The sequence below is a fragment of the Schistocerca cancellata genome, chromosome 6 (assembly GCF_023864275.1).
Source record: "Schistocerca cancellata isolate TAMUIC-IGC-003103 chromosome 6, iqSchCanc2.1, whole genome shotgun sequence".
In the NCBI taxonomy this organism is placed as follows: Eukaryota; Metazoa; Arthropoda; class Insecta; order Orthoptera; family Acrididae; genus Schistocerca; species Schistocerca cancellata.
The window spans coordinates 176,506,551-176,524,655 of NC_064631.1; the positions used below are offsets into that span (position 1 = coordinate 176,506,551).

The following is an 18,105-nucleotide window of genomic DNA, read 5'->3' on the forward strand; positions in this document are numbered from 1 at the left end:
AGTATAAGAATGGAATAAACTGCACTGAAGTTAACCATTTATTAAAGTACCTAGTGTGTTTGCTTTTCAGAAATTCAACAGAATGTTATCTATAAAGCTGCAGCAGGTGTGTGGAGTTCCTTTTTTCCTAAATAGTGAAATAAGCTGTGGGGAGAATCTGAGTAAAATATGATAAACAGTAAGACTATGGAGTTGATTATTAAAATTTTATACACATATATTTTCCACCTTTGTACAACAGGTAATATACATTGATCAAACTTAATACCTAATACTTTTACTAATAAAATAACAATATATCATACATATGAAAACAAACTGCATCTACAAGTATACACAATATACAACTACGCAAAACTGTAGTCTCATCTTACACATTTTAGTAACAGAGTGCAAAGAACATGAAGATTCAGGGAAGTAACAGTTCAGCCATTACAAATAATAATAATAATAATAATAATAATAATAATAATAATAATAATAATAATAATAATAATAATAATAATAATAATAATAATAATTAGGAACTAACAAGCATATAAGTACAAACAGAAGTATCAGAAGAATGCTAGTCCTCACAATATGGCTACAACTGGCCAAATGCACAAAACAATATTTACGACTGGATATTTCAAGAAGTAACCTTCAAAACTGATTTTAAAGAAAATATCATTACATACTAATGTTTCAGATCTTTAAATGATCTCTCAGCTGTACATGGGTAAAATAATTTTTCCAATCTCACAAACTGAGTAGTTCACACAGTATTTATGAAAATACTTTTTACAAATTATAGTCTTTTCAGTTTTTATATACCTTAAAAAGGTAATATGAGACATTTTACAGAAGCATGAGGTACACTGCATTTGTAAAAAAAAAAAAAAAAACATTGACAATATATGTTTAATACATGTACTTCTCTCACACGGTCAGAAACAGCTCAATAGTGAAGAGACATCTCACAAGAGAAAACTATGTTAAATTCGGCTTAAGAGTTATTTATTAGCAGAGTTTCTTCTTGAGGGTTTAGTCTTATCATGTGAAACAAAATTTCCAGAGTTTAATGCTAAACCAGATGCCGTGCTTGTTGCTGGAACATTTTTTGAGGCACTGTTACTAGCTTCCAATAGCCTCTGGTGCAAGAATGGCATTTTACTGCTCAAAGAATTGTTTGCTGAGGTGGATGGCACATTCTGTGGTGCATTTGACGGAGAGCAGTTTCTGCGTTGCTGTCTGAATTGAAGAGTTGACGGGTTTGGGATGTGACGAACTGTTTGACTGGGTCCAGGGTTCCTGTGTTCTGGCATGAGATTCCTTTTTGCTCTATCGTACGCTATTTCAGAACTGGCAGGGGTAAATGTCTTGTACAGTGGATGTGGATTGTAAGTAGGACTTAAGCACCCAAAATTTGCCATCACCTGATGTGTAGGAGAAAGTGGTGAACTAACAGGTGTCGTTGGAGACAAGGGAATAGGAGATCGTGGGTCAGGATATTCTTTTGGTCCAGTGGGACTGGTTTCTGGATAACAAACTGAAGGTGTGTGGACGTGGCCCATGTGGACGCCAGGCTGCATCCTCACATTTCTTCCATACATCATTTGTGATGCTGGACTGTTAATATTTTGATTTGAGGCAGCAGCAGCAGCAGCAGCTGCAGCTGTATGGGCAGCTTTGGTTTTCTGTTGGATGTTTTGATATAGCTGTTGCTTCACTGATTTTTCAGTTTCATCTTTAGCATTACAATACTGCATTGATGCACCAGATAGTGTGTTTCTATTCACCATAAAGGCTGGATTTGTCACAGCAGGGTGAATTCCATCATTTGAAATACCACGTGCTGCTTGTGAGGAGGTCAGCGTACCACGCAAAGCAGAGGAGAGTGCTGTGCCCAGTGCACTGGCAATACCAGCCTGTGGAAGATTCTGAGGTGGTGTATTAGCACTAAAATGATGCTGGAAGTGTTGGAAGTTTGAGGCCAGAGTCGAACAGAGAGAGGCTCTATTTTGTGCAATCTGAGCTGCAGTAACATATGATTTTGGTGGCTGTAATTCATTCGGAGTCTGGTTCAACGATTCTGGTGATGATACCTTATACCTTGTTGATTTTTCTGACAAATCCAATACTGCTTCTCCAGCACGAGTATTTTTATTTGATGTATTTTCAGAAGATTTACTGTTAACATTGTTTGAAACATTGGTTGTTGTAGCAACGGGTTTCCGAGAACTACTAGAAACTACTTCACTTTTAGTACTAGTTGGTATTATTTGTAAACCATTTTTTGTCACTGTTTCTGTGGGAAAATTCTGTGCCTGAGAGACTACATTTTGTAGAAGCTGTGGTGGTTTCAAAAGTGGCAAATTAGCTGGTTTCCTTTTTGGGGTGAAATATGGGCTGCCTACACTAATTCTTTTACTCCTGTCAGTAGCTGCAGAGTGTTGAGCGCCTGAAGGTTTGACCGGCAGTATCTCGAGGGAGGGCCTTTTATTCTTAGTGGAATTGCTTGTGTCAGTCCTCTGTTTTGGTTTTAAATTAGAATTGAGCCTACTAATTGTAATGGAAGGAGGTGGAACAATTGTATTTTCTTTGGGTTTTATTGTAAGCTCATATAAATTTCCCGTTTTAGGTTTTTTATCGGTCTTATTTGCAACAGTCTGTGGTATCACAGGGTTTGAATTGTTGCCTTTTGATGCACACTGTTGATGAGAACTGTTACTACTGTTAACAGGATTGACAACATTTCCAGTTCTGTTGTTGACAGAATGGGAGGCAGATAAAGTCTTATGAGAAATCACTTTATCAGGTCTATTTGTCTCCGACCAACTTTTCTGCCCACTCTTGGGCTCTGTACCTTTCTCCTTTGAGATTCGTTCAGCATCTTTCAATTCGCAGCCAGCAGGTAAAGGAACTCCTGGGAATTTTTGTCCTCCCTCTTTAGATTTGGCTTCTGAGCTGTCACTGGTTTCTGATACTTTGTTTGAATTATTTTTTGGCTCATCTGTGACTATTTTTTCTTCATTAGCACTCTTCTGAAGCTCTTGCGATTGTACACCATTTTCATTCATAATCTCATCATCTTCACGATCAGACACTCTCGATGTTACTTCATCATCCTCATGCTCTGAAACTCTTAAAATTAATTCATCTTCCTCAGAGAAATCATCGAATTCTGAGTAATTACTTGACTTATCAGAGTAATTACTGTCTTTGTCACCTGCTTTGGAAGATTTATTGGAGCTTGTGCTTTCCTTGGAAGACATGTTGGGTTCTTTTTTCGAGTTTTCTTTGCATTGTACAAGCTCATTTTTTACAGCGCTGTCGGTAGCCATTTTTGAAGGATTTGTAATGAGAGGAGTATGGTCTGTTTGGCTGTTCTGAATATTAATAGCTTTAACTTCATTTTGCAGCGTTTTTCCACTTCTGCTATGAGTATTTGGTACCTTTGTACCATCTACATTGTCAATACTCAAAGAGCTACGAGAACTAGCTTCTTTTGTATTGTTAGTTGTCAAGGATGTTGTGCCACAGTTATTCTGCGAACTACTAAGTGCATCAGTCTGATGACTGCCATCTGTACAATTGTTGGTGTCATGTGTTTTATCGGTAATTTCATTTTCATTTACATTATTGACAGTTTTCAGAGATCCTGCATCTGTCTCTCTTGAAAGGCCAGCATTAACACCTACTGCTGTTAGCCCATTAACCTTCCCACCAATAACATGCTCTTTGTCAGTTTTCTCACAAGTCTCTGAGAATCTTCTCTTCCTACTTGGTGTGACAACTTTTTTCCAGATCACACTAGAACTCTGATTATTTTGACATGTTTTACAATTATCCCTATGAAGTGGAGATGAGTCATGAAGTTCTGTCTTGCCTTCATCTAATGACGGCACAGCCACTACGTTTGAAATGTCACCACTGGAATGAGTGGCAGCACCATAATCAATGTCAAATTTTTTAATAAGTACTGAATGCATGATTCGTCTTTTCCTATCTTTACGAGAAGTACCTTTTGATTTGCATCTCCCTTTGTTGCAGTTCATATTTCTGAAGCCTACCAAACCATATACTTTACTGACCATGCATTTTCGACGGAGGCTTGATGATAGTGGCTCTAGTGTTTTGAAAAGTGCAGTTCCTTTTAACTGCATTCTCCTCTGCTTCATTACCTTGTTTCGATATCTCATCTTTGCTTTTTGTTTACTACTTCCTGAAAATTTTTGTTCCCTATGTTTGCTTATCAATTCCATATTATTGTTGACTTTGTGTTTCATATCTCTGAAACCATTATTCACCTCAGGTCGCTCAGTCTCATATATGTTAACAGAGGCATTCACTGCATCTGCAGTCTTAAGAAATTTTGTGCTTTGTCTTTCAGTTGTACATATTCTCTTTTTAGATTCCACTTTATTACCATTTGTACCTTCCAGTCCTTCCAACACATCTTCGCCTTCCCCTATGTTCTCATTTAGCACTAAGCTCTGTTCTTGCTCTACACACAGTCTCTTTGATGGAGGAACATATTCTGCTGCAACTGGACATTTTGATTCCTTTACTATTTTGTCTCGCTTTTCACTACTTAGCACATTAACATTTTGCTGGCAGTTGTTGAGAATTTGGCCATTCCCATCTACTTTTAAGTCAACTGTTGCACTTTTTCCACCTTTCTGTTCTGTGACTCCAATCATACTTGAAGATCGATTACCACAAACTGATGATAACTGACTGCCTTCTTGGGTTAGAACACTATTATCCACAATAGAGACATCATGGAATTGCTCTCTAACACTGCACTGTGTATTGTGCCTACTATCAAAAACATCAGAATTATTGCATTTGGAGGAGGTAATTCTTGGAGGAGACATCATCGTTCTGCTATGACGTCTTGTGGATACCAACTTCCCATGTGTAGCAGTTTGCTGTGATGCAGCACCTTCATTATGAGGAGTACAAGAGTTGTAGGAAGAATCATGTTTGTGAGACGCTACAGCACTTTTACAGATAGGAATCCTCTCCCTTCCACTGTCTGAAATTACTTCACCTAAACTGTCTTGTGTTTCACCGAGTTTGATCTTGAAAGATTCACAAGGTGTTCTTAGGTTTTCTTCCACGCAAAAGGCATCGCCTTTAGTGGCAACTGCAACTCCAACTTCTGCTGTAGGAGTTGCATCCTCTGAAAAAGTAACAGGAACAAAAGGCATACTGACACCATTATTGTCTTTGGTTGAAGCTCCTGTTTGATGAGTAACTCTTTCAGGAGAAGCACTTTTCTCAGTCATTTGTTGATTAATGTCTTCACATTCAGTCACACTATTACTTTGGTAATTACTAGTAGAAGCAATGGAATCAAGTTCCATTTCTAAGAGATGACCTGCTCTCAGCATATCATCATCAAGGGATGCAAAAGAAATTTTGTCTTTACGTGTCCCACTTCGTGCCCTTCGGCCCCGTCCTCTACCCTTCCCTCTTTTACTCTTTGTTGTAACATCAAACTCTTCACTTACTGCAGGCACGATAGATGACGGTTCAGGTGAGTCAATGCAAACAGATACATTGGGTGTAGACTGCGATCTGGAAAGCTTGCTCCGGGTCGGTGCAACAGGTTGTTTTTTCTTCATTGGCGATTTCCTTTTGTATTGTCTCCGACTCTTTTTTTGCACAGAAGATGCATTCTGAGCACTAACATTCTGTTCTGCGGGATCCTGAAGATATATTCTGAAGCCAAACTCCACTGTTTTGTACTGAAATATAAAAATATGTAAATTACACAAGTGAAAAAAATTTCCTTATTTTGTATTCACTTTATGCAAGTCACACTTCAAAAATAGACTCACCTTGTCCAGAGAGAAAATATACATGACATCTTTAAGAGTAAAGGTTTGTGGCAGACACTCGTCATTATAAATTATATCCACCCTATGGGCTTCACTGAGTCCATATTTCATTCTTATAAAGTGCTGCAAATATTTTATGCGAACTGCAGCTGGACAATTGAGGTACCGTTTCTGGAAAAGAAAACCATTTTATTAACATTTACTTCATGGCATCAGTAAATAATTCAGTCACCCCCCTCCCCACCATTCTGCTGTCTGCTTCTCTTACCAGCAGGTGTAGGAATTACAGAGATATTATTGTCAAAAGGAACATAAAGCAAAATACTATGAAATACTTACTGCTTCTTTATCTTCCTTGTTTATATCACCACCACCACCACCACCCTCATTTTCCACACTGAAAAGGAAAGACCGGATTACTTATTAATATTAGATAACAAAAAGGTTTCTGTTCTTTAATCAACCATAACGTATCTAATAGAAAACGGAAAACACACACACACACACACACACACACACAGTTTCCAGCCATTTTGGTTAATAAACAAAAATGATTCCAAATTCACTGTCACTCACCATTCATCATATTGCAGTGAAATATTTATTTTGAACTCGTCTGTAAGTATGTTCTTTGCCGGCTTAGGTAGTCGACGCTGCTGTGGGTCCTGCTGTCCAAACGTTTTACGACGTTCTCTCTCTTTGCGGTAAAGTCCAGGCACCATCTTATACACCAGAGTTTGCAGAGTATGGTCTCTCCTATTAAAACAGATGTTTATATTATTGCTGTTTGCCATTTGAATAGTAAGTGTGACACTAAAAATTGTTTTTCATTACATAATGTGAAAACTCTTGATACTTTCCCGAAATTTTACTGTTTGAAAGAAGTCATTATTTACAAAATGTCTTTCTTTGAGAGTCTTGAGTAAATGGGAGAATGGTAATGTAAAATTCGTGTTTGTCTCATACTGTCAATACATTTACGATTCATTGATGGAAGTATGGTTATATGGGGTATCAAACAAACAGGATTGAGAATTCATGGTAGGGATGATGCTGCATGTTATCTTGACTGTAGAATCATTGACATACGTTGAATTAAGTTCAGGCATGCCCCAGGGAAGTGTGTTGGGATGCTTTTGTTTGTGTGGTGTATTTAGAACTGGAAGACAATGGAAACCTCAGACTTTTGATGAATGACTCCTTTATTTATAAAGAAGTACTGAATGAAAAAAATTGCAAAAATATCCAGTCAGACCATAAGATATGTAAGCAATACCAAGACTGATGTCTTCTTTTAGATGTTCAGGAATACAAAACTGTGCTCTTAACTTAATACAGAGAAATAGTATCTTATGATTATCACATCAGGTAGTCACAAGTGGTGTCATACAAATAACTGGGTGTAAAAATTTGAAGGATATAAAATGGACTGATCTCATAAGCTTCGTCATAGCTGACTTCAGTTCAATGACAAGATACTGGGAAAATACAGTTACTCTACAAAGGACACTGCTTACAAATAACTAGGGCAGCCCATTTTAGAATACTGTTTAAGTTTGAGGGACCTATACCAAATAGGACTAAAGGTATAGAAAGAAGGGAGGCAGCAATGACCACAACAGTTTCGATTCTCTGAAGAAAGTCAAGGAGATGCTGAAAATCTCATTTGTCAGATGCTTAAAGACAGACCTCATTTATCCTGCAAGAATCACTATTAAGTGAAGAATCTGAAGATATATTTCACTTCCCCCCCCTGCCCCTATACATATCACTCCCATATAGACTGAGAAGAGAAGACATGACTAATTACAGAAACCACAGAGGCATTTAAGCTATGATTGTTCCCACATTACATATACAATTTTAACGAGAAGAAGCCTTAACAAGGAGTGCCATGTGAAGCACACACACCCATCAACAACAGGGTGTGTAGGTATAGATGTGTACTATGAATGACCCCTACTTCTAATTACAGAAATACAATGGTCACAGTTATAGAAAGTTTTGACATTAATTCCATGTCAGTTAAGTTTTGCCCTCTAACACATTAAGACCAACCCTCATGCAACACATGTAACTGTCACACTGAAACCTGTATAACTTTTATGCCAGCCAGGCAAATTCTGAACTACTTGTGGGTTATCTCTATGACCTCAATTGCCTTTTTTTTACATTCAGAGAAGAATAATGGTACTGAAGTGTGCACTGCAAAACTGCCCGTCCTATACAGCAATGAAATTACTTGCAAGACAAAGTTGAAATTTTTCTACTAAAATGCCTTTCTCTCTAACCACAAAATGAATTCTATTCTTCACTATGAACACTTATTAGCCTTGTGATAACAGTCTAAGAACTGACAGATGCAATACTGTATCCTCTGTATCACACATGTTAGTATCCATCATCATTTGAATGTGGTACATTCATGAGTTTCTCACTATAATGCTTCACTAAATAGGCACCTAATGTGTAATGAAATACTGACTATAATCTAAGCAGGAAATAGGGTATATTTTTCTGTTGGTAAAGTACTCACATGTAAGTTTGTTTCACGCACAACGGTTACCATAACACAAACACAGCAATAATCCAGCCCTGGAGCTGAGACACCAACCTTTACCCAAGAGATGGAGAAGTGCAGTTACTTATAGAACACAGTGTTCATGCCGACACTTTAACCAATAAGAAAAGAAGACAAGTAGAGATGTAGTAGAAATAGTTATTTGCAGAACACTAGTGGGGAATCAGGAATTGTAACACAAGTTGAACAAAGTAATTAGCTTGTTGTGATCACGTAACGTGAGATGGCTGGAGAGACAGTGAAGAAATAGCATCAAAAAAGACATTGCTAAGCTGAGGCTAAATAAAGAAGAGTACGCTCATGGGAAAATGATGGGTGGGGCTAACTGATGGAGCAAAGAGATAAACTTTGGTCTGACTGGCCGCCGCAAGCAAGCAAATAATTATTTGGTACAGATTGTTAATACACAAGTAATTCTTTCGTTCTTATTATTCCTCTCCTTATATCTCTACCTGCCACACTTCCCCTCATACCGGTGAGCTCTGTAGTGTCTCAAATGAACTACAAATAACCTCCACCCATGTTAAGGCATCCACATTACATACACTTTACGAAAAGTCCAAATGACAGCAAAATGACAAACTTTGAATTAATCAATATAAACAACAAATTTTAAATAGTTTTGCAACAAAATGGTCATCAGTCGTTAATTTAGAAGGTGTTTCACGAAACCAAAAATTACCTGAGGCCGTGGAGTGGAGGATCAAATCTGCGGAGGATTTGTTCACACGTTGGGCAGAACGAATTGCTTCGCAGATGCAGTATTATACAACTTCGGCAAACTGGAAAAAGAGAAACACAAATGTAACAAACTTACCAAACAAACAAAATTTTTTTTATTTAACTATATTTTTACGTAAGACTTTATTTTGCTACGTATTTCTTTCAAACAATTAATGTCCTGAGAGTACACATCTGAGGCGACCGGAAGCAGTCACAATATCGTAAATAACGAGGGCATTGCAGTGAGATTTTTGGCATCACAGAGACAAATTTATTACATTGTGGGTCGAAGGAGCATTTCAGGACTACAAAGACATGTGGCACCCATCGTTTGTACAGTCAAGAGCGACGTTCATCATTAATGGATTAAAGTTGAGTATCAAACTAATTACGTCCGCTTTCTGAATTCTAATTCCTTGTCATGTTCCAGACCTCACGTCAGTATAGTTCTTCCCTCCTCACTCCAGCCTGCGTGAGCTAAAACGCGTGCATTTCGGCCTCCTCTAGTAACACGGTGTTGGCTCTTCTGCCAACACAACACTGCAACTGTTGACGGGCAGTGTGGGGCCTTGCATTGTCATGTTGCAAAAGGACACCACCTGCTGAGACCAATCCACGTCGCTTTGATTTGATTGCAGGCCGCAGATGATTTTTTAGGAGATCTGTTTATGATGCACTGGTGACAGTGGTCCCTCTAGGCATGTAATGGTCCAAAATGACGCCTTTTTCATCCCAAAAGAGAGTCAGCATAACCTTCCCTGCTGGTGGTTCTAAACGGGTTCGTTTCCGGTTGGTGGAAGTGAACCAAGGTTTCGTCCCCAGTAACTATTCTTACAAGGAAACCTCCACCTTCTCGTTCAAATCGCCGATGAAGTTCTTCACAAGCATCAATACGTTCTCTCATTTCAGGAGTCAGCTGCCGTGGCACCCATCTTGCAGACACTTTGCGAAACTGGAGCACATCATGCACAATGCGGTGTGCTGAGCCATGACTAATCTGTAAACATGCTGCAATGTCATTCAGTGCCACTCGGCGGTTTTCCTTGACTATGGCTTCAACTGCTGCAATGTTCTGTGGAGTCACAACTGACCTGGATGCGCAGCATCTTCCACTGAAGTCACATCATTTGCGAACTTCCTACTCCATTGCTACTGTGACAAACATGCATCACCGAACTGAACCTTCATTCATCGACGAATTTCAATAGGTTTCACTCCTTCACTACGCAGAAACCGAATAACAGAATGCTGTTCTTCCCTGGTGCAACTCGCAAGTGGGGCGGCCATCTTTATGCTGATACTGCGACGGTATGTGTGCATCTGCACTATGCTGCCACCTACAGGCCATTCTGAACGCTGTTTGTAGCACGCTTACCATCTTACAGGATAACGGCGCGAAATTTCGGTTTGTTATTACAAATTTAAGGTTTTCATTTTACTCACCCTCTTACTTCTCACCCGAAAAAAAATTAAATACCATTGTGTTCTCCACTTTGCAGTCTGTCTTATTCGATTTTGAAGAAATATTCGGAACAAAAATTTGGCATCTTATAATCTATCACAGCTTGGTAGTGAACTGGTATTATTTTCGCCATTTCCCGTAGTTATTGTGATACTTGAAAAAGAAGTAAACCATCAGGCATATTCAGGAAAGTTTGCAGTGAAGAACGTAGTCGCCGGCCAGTTTAAATTTGTGAGTTTTAGGATGTACGCTTCTGCGTACCAAATATATCTAACATATCGAAATTGGTTTTAACGGTGGAAGGAGAGCGATACCTCTTTCCGGTCCAGAGCAAAAATGTGACTAGTTTTTGATGTTTAGCTGCCACGAGCTACGACACACAGCACTCAACGCTATGGCCGCGAGCTAAGCCATTTCTGGCTCGAGTTTCTCTCTCGTATATGGTTTATGAAGTCAGTTACAATCACAGTTTACGTTAATACTGCATTAAGAGTTATTTTCATTTTAAAACTAGAGGTACAGAATAGCAGATCTAGCCGCAGAGTTAGCATACATAAATTTTCCTTGTCTACACTGACAGCTACATCATCAAACATTCAGTAACTATTTTCGTTCACATATTGTCGAACAAAGGACGTGTGTTCCAGCGACCAATTGATGAGAAATGAGATCTTACCATAGATATACGGTAGCTGAAGTATTCTCTGTTCTGGATATTTTATGCTTTCTGGGTAATTGGGCTTTCATGGTGCAGGCGGTGTTTACGACGTAAAACGCAATTTTGTAACAATCATTAGATACTCACTTGCATTATCTTTGAAAAAACAGTATTTTTATGCACGAAGAATGTTTAATCTGTGTAATTATAACGTCGTGCTCCTGGAACATTCTGGTTTTTCTGTGTTACTTATTGCAGAAACAGTAATCTTAGGTTGAGAAAGTACAACAAAGGCCGAAACACACGGTGTTTACTGGACTACAAATCTCCACAAGCATTAGCTTACGATACGGGAATATTTAACGCCATTCCTGTTGGAATTACACTAAACTTGGACACTCAGCGTAACATGTTCTGCGTCAATCAACGCGTTTTGCCAGGCAGTTGTGCAAATCCACTATTCACTGGTTACTTGTTTGTAGAAATTCCGTTTTTCAGCTGGTATATAACGTCACACGTCAAGTAAGGCTTTCTACCTGGCACTTTTTACTGGCAAAATTTTATCATACAAAGGGCAAACTCTAACGTTATCTAGGTCTCTTTTTCCAGTACCTCTCGGCTTATTTGCAAGGCTTTAACAAATGCACTGTCGCAGGTGTTACGACTTTTCTTTCCCCTTAGTGCAGTAGGGTAGTCAGAAGGAGCGTGCCGCCAGAAATACTCTTATTTGGGAAGAGCCTCCGTGCAACGCTTTGTCTAGCGCATTAGACGTCTGAAGACCTCTGGTTCCATCTTGCACAAAAGCATCCGTAGTCCTCGGCGTTGGTCACACTGGAATCCAGATAGTGGAAGGGTGCTTTGTTCATTCCTCTAAGGACAAACTATATTACATGATACGAAAATACGCCCCGTAACGAGGAATTTGTGGTCTACAGCAGTGAAATATCTACGGATTATCAGATTTTGGGAACGTGTCGTAATATTTTTAACATCTCTCACAAAATCAGCAATATTTAGGCGTACGTTCAAATGAAAGTCACACGAAAAATGGAATTATGACCAAAACAATCCGGTTTCGTTTCTTCTCTCTGAATGCTGTCGTTAACTTCGTCTAAAGCAAAATAGAAACACTCACTTTTGACACATGCTGTAAATATGTCGGAAACATTAGACACACACGTTCACTTCTTTCATCACGTCGAATGCGCTACATTTCTTCCCTTTTTCTGCTGGAACGGATGCGCCGGTATAAACGAGTTGCAAAAGATCGTGAGCATCAACTTCTTCGCCTGATGAAGACGACATATTGTGATGCACTCGCAGCGCGACCACCCCGCATCCCTCTGACAGAGCCACTTCGGTGCGAACTGCCCACGCCCCGTCCGCGCCACGTCATTTCTGTGTCAATTAGGCAACTCTGGCCTAGGAAAACAACTCGAAGAGTTGAAAACAAGTAAATCATCAGGTCTTGATGGAATCGCAATTCGGTTTTAAAAAATAGTACTCTACGGCCACTGGTCCGTCACTTAGCTTGCATTCATCGCGATTCTCTCTCCCAGAGCAAAATCCCAAGCGACTGGGAAAAAATCGCATGTCACTGCGGAATAGAAGTAGGGCAAAAGGACGGACCCGCAAAATTACCGACCAATATCCTTAACATTGGTCTGCTGCTGAATTCTTGAACACTGAAAATGAAACAAATGAGCCCTCGATCTCACTTTTTTTTAGTCTTGTTGACCAGGTTTCAACACTTCTAAGAGTGCCTTGGTCAGGATTTAGACATTCAAAATGGTTTATAACATAATTACAAATTTATGACTGTACAGGTACGAGCAGCCCTAAGAGGCTCGCCTTCACACATTCTTTTTGAATTTTTGTGACCAAAGCCCTTCTAGCTTGTTACTTATGTTATACTTGACATGTGAGTACTGTGTCTGTCTAATGTTGTTAGTCAGTACTTACACTTTTTTTACATATTAAAAAAATTTCTTCCATAAATTTGTAATTATGTTATAAACCACTCTGTATGTCTAAATTCTTATGAAGGCACTCTTAGAAGTGTTGAAGCTTTGTGAATAAGACTAAAAAAGTATGACCGAGGACTCATTTGTTTCATTTTCAATTTATAAACGGTCACTGGACCGAGTAGCCATGTTTAAAACTTTGCGATCCTTGAATCCATTCTGATTTCGAATGTAATAAATTTCCTTGAGATTGAGAAGTTTCTGTCCGCAGATCAGCACGGTTTTAGGAAGCATTGCTCGTGCGAAACTACATCTTGCCCTTTTTCTCATGGTATACTGCGAACTATGGGTGAAGGGCAACAGGCCGCTCGCATATTCCTACATTTCTGGAAAGCATCCGACATGGTGCCCCCTTGCAGACCTTACGGAACATAGGTCCCGAGTTAGAGTCTCGGTCCGGCACACAGCTTTAATCCGCCAGGAAGTTTCATACGGCACATGTTCCCGGACATGTTGATGGTTCGAAGACTTTTTAAGTAATAAGAACCCAGCACGCTGGTCTCGACGGCGACGTACATCAGATACAACGGTTTAGTTAGCAGTGCCCCAGGGAAGTGCGATTTGTTTGTTGTGGTCTTCAGTCCTGAGACTGGTTTGATGCAGCTCTCCATGCTACTCTATCCTGTGCAAGCTTCTTCATCTCCCAGTACCTACTGCAACCTACATCCTTCTGAATCTGCTTAGTGTATTCATCTCTTGGTCTCCCCCTACGATTTTTACCCTCCACGCTGCCCTCCAATACTAAATTGGTAATCCCTTGATGCCTCAGAACATGTCCTACCAACCGATCCCTTCTTCTGGTCAAGTTGTGCCACAAACTTCTCTTCTCCCCAATCCTATTCAATACTTCCTCATTAGTTATGTGATCTACCCATCTAATCTTCAGAAGTGTGATAGGAGCGCTATTATTTCTCTATATATAAATGATTTGGTGGGCAGGGTGAGTAGCAATCTGCAGCTATTTGCTGATGATGCTGTTGGTGTACGAGAAGGATAAAAGATGACAGACGAAATTTCTGGCTGGCATGGTGAATTGCAGCTAGCTCTAAATGTAGAAAAATGTAAGTTAATGCGGATGACTAGGAAAACCAAACCCGTAAGTTTCGAATACAATATCAGCAGTATGCTGCGTGACACAGCCACGTCGGTTAAATATCTAGGTGTAACGTCGCAAAGAGAGATTAAATGGAACGAGCATGTGAGCATTGTGGTAATGAAGGCGAATGGTCGACGGTTTATTGGGAGAATTTTGGTTAAGTTTGGTTGTTCTGTAAAGCAAATCGTGTATAGGAGACTAATACGACGCATTCTTGAGTAATGTTCGATTATTTGGATTCCCACCTGGTCGGACGACGTGTTGCTAGAGTTGTTAAGAGAAGGTTCTGTGAGCATGCAAGTATTACGGAGATACTTTGTGAACTCACAGGGCAATCCCTGGAGATAACACAGCGCTCTTTTCGCGAGAGTGATGATGACGATGATGTTTGGTTTGTGGGGCGCTCAACTGCGTGGTTATCAGCGCCCGTACAATTTCCCAATCTTTGCACAGTCCAATTTCGCCACTTTCCTGGATGATGATGAAATGATGAGGACAACACAAACACCCAGTCATCTCGAGGCAGGTGAAAATCTCTGACCCCGCCGGGAATCGAACCCGGGACCCTGTGCTCGGGAAGCGAGAACGCTACCGCGAGACCACGAGAGGCGAAATTTTGCGAGAGTGAACCAGCATTTTCGTGTGACTGCGTATCGATTTTACTGCTGCCAGTGTGTATTTCGAGCAACGGCCACGAAAACGAGAAGAGAGAAACTGGAGCTCCATAGGAGGCTTTGCAGACAGTAGATTTTCCTTCGCTCTATTTGTGAGTGGAATAGTAGTGCGACGAAGTACTGTCTGCCACGCAATATATGGTCGTTTGCGGAGTCAGTATGTACTTATAGATGAATTTTATGAAAATGTGACGTATTTTTAAGATTTCATTCGCTCGATGTGTTCGCCTAACGTCAATAACAAAAAAGGTTCGCGCACATCGAAAATACGGTAATGTCGTCCGAAAATGAATCTTCGAGAACTATAGGTATATCGTCTTAAGCATTTATTGCTGCGAATAAAACTAACATGAAAACCTAGTGCAGTTCTTCCAGAACACAATGATGCCGGTTCCATATTTATGCAGTGAATAGTTTGCGCATATGTCCGCGCAGGATGTGCCAATTACGACCCGGGCCTCCACGTGCTCCTTTTAGAAGCTCCAGTCCTAGAATAATTCTGAACAGATTTTTTCCAGTCGTTTCTTCACAACCGTTGTTCGAGCTGCGGGACCAGAGTCTGCAAGTCGCTGAAAAAAAGAGTGGACGACCTCCATTTTAACTGTTCGTGAAGACCGCAGACTGACACCAGATGAAATTTCTCTGCAGAACTCTTTTATACGGGACTCTCGCAGGAACGCTGAGATACCGCAAACTGTGTTCAAGATGGGTACCCAAACAGCTGACAGCGCAGCGAAAGAAAAACAGGGTGAACAGAGCCAGCGAGTTTCTTGAGCGACTTCAATTGGAAGAATAGGGTTTTCTAAGCTCTATTGTGACTGGAGATGATACGTGGATCACTCATTGGTGTCACACCTATTCCACATCTTCCAAAAAATTCAAAACCACAATTTCGGGCAAAATGATGACGGTCTCACTGTTTTAGGACAAATAAGGCACCGTTTCGGTCGAATTTTTGCCTCGGGGAGAAACCATCAACGAGCAGCTATATGGCGAGACCCCAAAAAAACTCAAGAGAACCGTTCAAGACGAAAGTAGGGTAATGCTGTCGGCAGGGGTGTGCCCGTTGTACGACAACGGCCGTACTCACGCAGCCTCAGCCACCGAGGCGCTCTTTGACTCATTTGGTTGGGATGTTTCCAACAACCCCTCCGTTTCCCCCCGACTTGGCGCCTTCAGACGATCATCTCTTCACTTCCTGAAGAGACATGTGAGTGCAGTTGGATTCTGAACCGACGAACAGGTGCAGAACGAGGTTCTGAACCGGGGGAGGGAGCCGGCGCCGGAGTAGTTCTAGGAGGGAATAAAGAAGCTAGTGTCCCGGTTCACCACAGGCATTAAACGGGATGGCAATCATGTGGAAAAGTAGCCAACAAGTGCATCAAGAATATCCTGCAGTTTTTTAAAATAATTGTTTTTGATTAAAAACCTAGTACGAGGCGTGTTTTTTTTAAGTAAGTACCGTTTTGAAATTAAAAGAAGACGTGCTAAGGTATCTCAATAATATTATTTTTACATGAAAGCCTGTACCTTAATCTACTTTTCTACATAATTTCCGTCAATACTGAGGCACTTGTCATAACGTTGTACCAGTTTTTGAATACCCTCCTCATAGAAGTCTGCCGCCTGACTTGTTAACCACTCCATCACCACTGTTTTGACTTCGTCATCATCTTGAAGACGCTGACTGCCCAGGTGTTTCTTCAAGTGTAGGAACAAATGGTAGTCACTGGGCGCAAGTTCGGGCTGTACGGAGGATGATCTAGAGTTTCCCATCGAAAAGATGTGATGAGATGAGATCTTTGGTCTGATTCGGCACATGCGGATGGGCATTGTCTTGCAGCAAAACGATGCCCTTGCTCAACTTCCATGGACTGTTGCTTTGATTCTTGTGTGACTTAGGCCACCTATGTTTCATCGCCCGTAACAATTTGGCTTAAGAAATCACCACCGTCGTTGTGGTACCGCTCAAGGAAAGTCAATGCACTGTCTAAACTTCTGGTTTTGCGCACATCCGTCAACATTTTCGGTACCCAACGTGCGCACAATTTTCGGTAATTCACGGGCTCGGTCACAATGCCATACAAAACACTACGAGAAACATTAGGAAAGTCATCCCGCAGGGAGGAAATCGTAAAGCGCCTGTTTTCTCTCACTTTATTGTCCACCTCCTGCACCAAACTTTCATTAACGAACGAAGGACGCCCGCTCCGTTGTTCATCATGCACATTTGTGCGGCCATCTTTAAACGCTCTCACCCACTTTCTTACCATTTCGTCACTCAACGTTTTCTCCGTAAACTGCACAGATATCACGATGAACATCGGTCGCTTTTAGGCCTTTAGCACTAAGAAATCTTACAGCAGCCCGTACTTGACAGTCGGCGGGACTCACAATTATCGGAGGCATCTTAAACACTCAGTGCACAACGTAAACAAGGAAGAATCAGATTGTAATGGCGTCAGTGCGTAGATTAAGGTACAGGCTTTCATGTAAAAAATAGAATTATTGAGATATCTTAGTATGTCTTTTTTTTAATTTCAAAACGGTACTTACTTAAAAAACACGCCTCGTATATTTTCTTTCTGGACATGCCTTCTATTACACTCTGTTAAGTTGTTGATTAGGCGACAGCGTGTACTTACAGGAGTGCATGCAGTCGACGATGGTGGTGGCGTCGATGAGGTATCCGCTGCACAGGCCGCACGTCAGGTACGGGTTGACTGGGTGAAGTAGCGGCCAACCGCTCGGACCTGCCGCAACAACAACACTACCATTAGCGTGCTAGCTACGGGTTGAAAAAAAAAAATGGTTCAAATGACTCTGAGCACTATGCGACTGAACTTCTGAGGTCATCAGTCGCCTAGAACTTAGAACTAATTAAACCTAGCTGACATCACACACATCCACGCCCGAGGCAGGATTCGAACCTGCGACCGGAGCGGTCGCTCGGCTCCAGACTGTAGCGCCTAGAACCGCACGGCCACTCCGGCCGACCAGGTTGAATAGCCGGACACTTTTTATACTACTTTAGTTACATAAAGTAACATTTCGGG

The 18,105-nt window shown here is 40.7% G+C and overlaps 1 protein-coding gene across 1 annotated transcript; it reads right to left on the reverse strand.

Moving 5' to 3' along the window:
- Window positions 1-216: 216 nt before the first annotated feature.
- On the reverse strand, window positions 217-17,799 carry LOC126191296 (uncharacterized). Its single transcript, XM_049932122.1, has 6 exons — window positions 17,695-17,799; window positions 9,095-9,194; window positions 6,408-6,587; window positions 6,171-6,228; window positions 5,832-6,002; window positions 217-5,738 (listed from the first exon to the last, which is right to left on the reverse strand). The coding sequence occupies exons 1-6, from the start codon at window positions 17,702-17,704 to the stop codon at window positions 996-998; spliced, it is 5,262 nt and encodes a 1,753-aa protein (XP_049788079.1). The 5' UTR covers window positions 17,705-17,799; the 3' UTR covers window positions 217-995.
- Window positions 17,800-18,105: the final 306 nt, after the last annotated feature.

What these genes read in the sequence shown, in the direction of transcription:
- LOC126191296 (XM_049932122.1), bottom strand. An exon ending in ACAAGGAAGATAAAGAAGCA is followed by an intron (nt 6,003 to 6,170) that starts GTAAGTATTTCA and finishes TTTCTTTTCCAG; the next exon opens with AAACGGTACCTCAATTGTCC. An exon ending in ATATTTTCTCTCTGGACAAG is followed by an intron (nt 5,739 to 5,831) that starts GTGAGTCTATTT and finishes TTTATATTTCAG; the next exon opens with TACAAAACAGTGGAGTTTGG.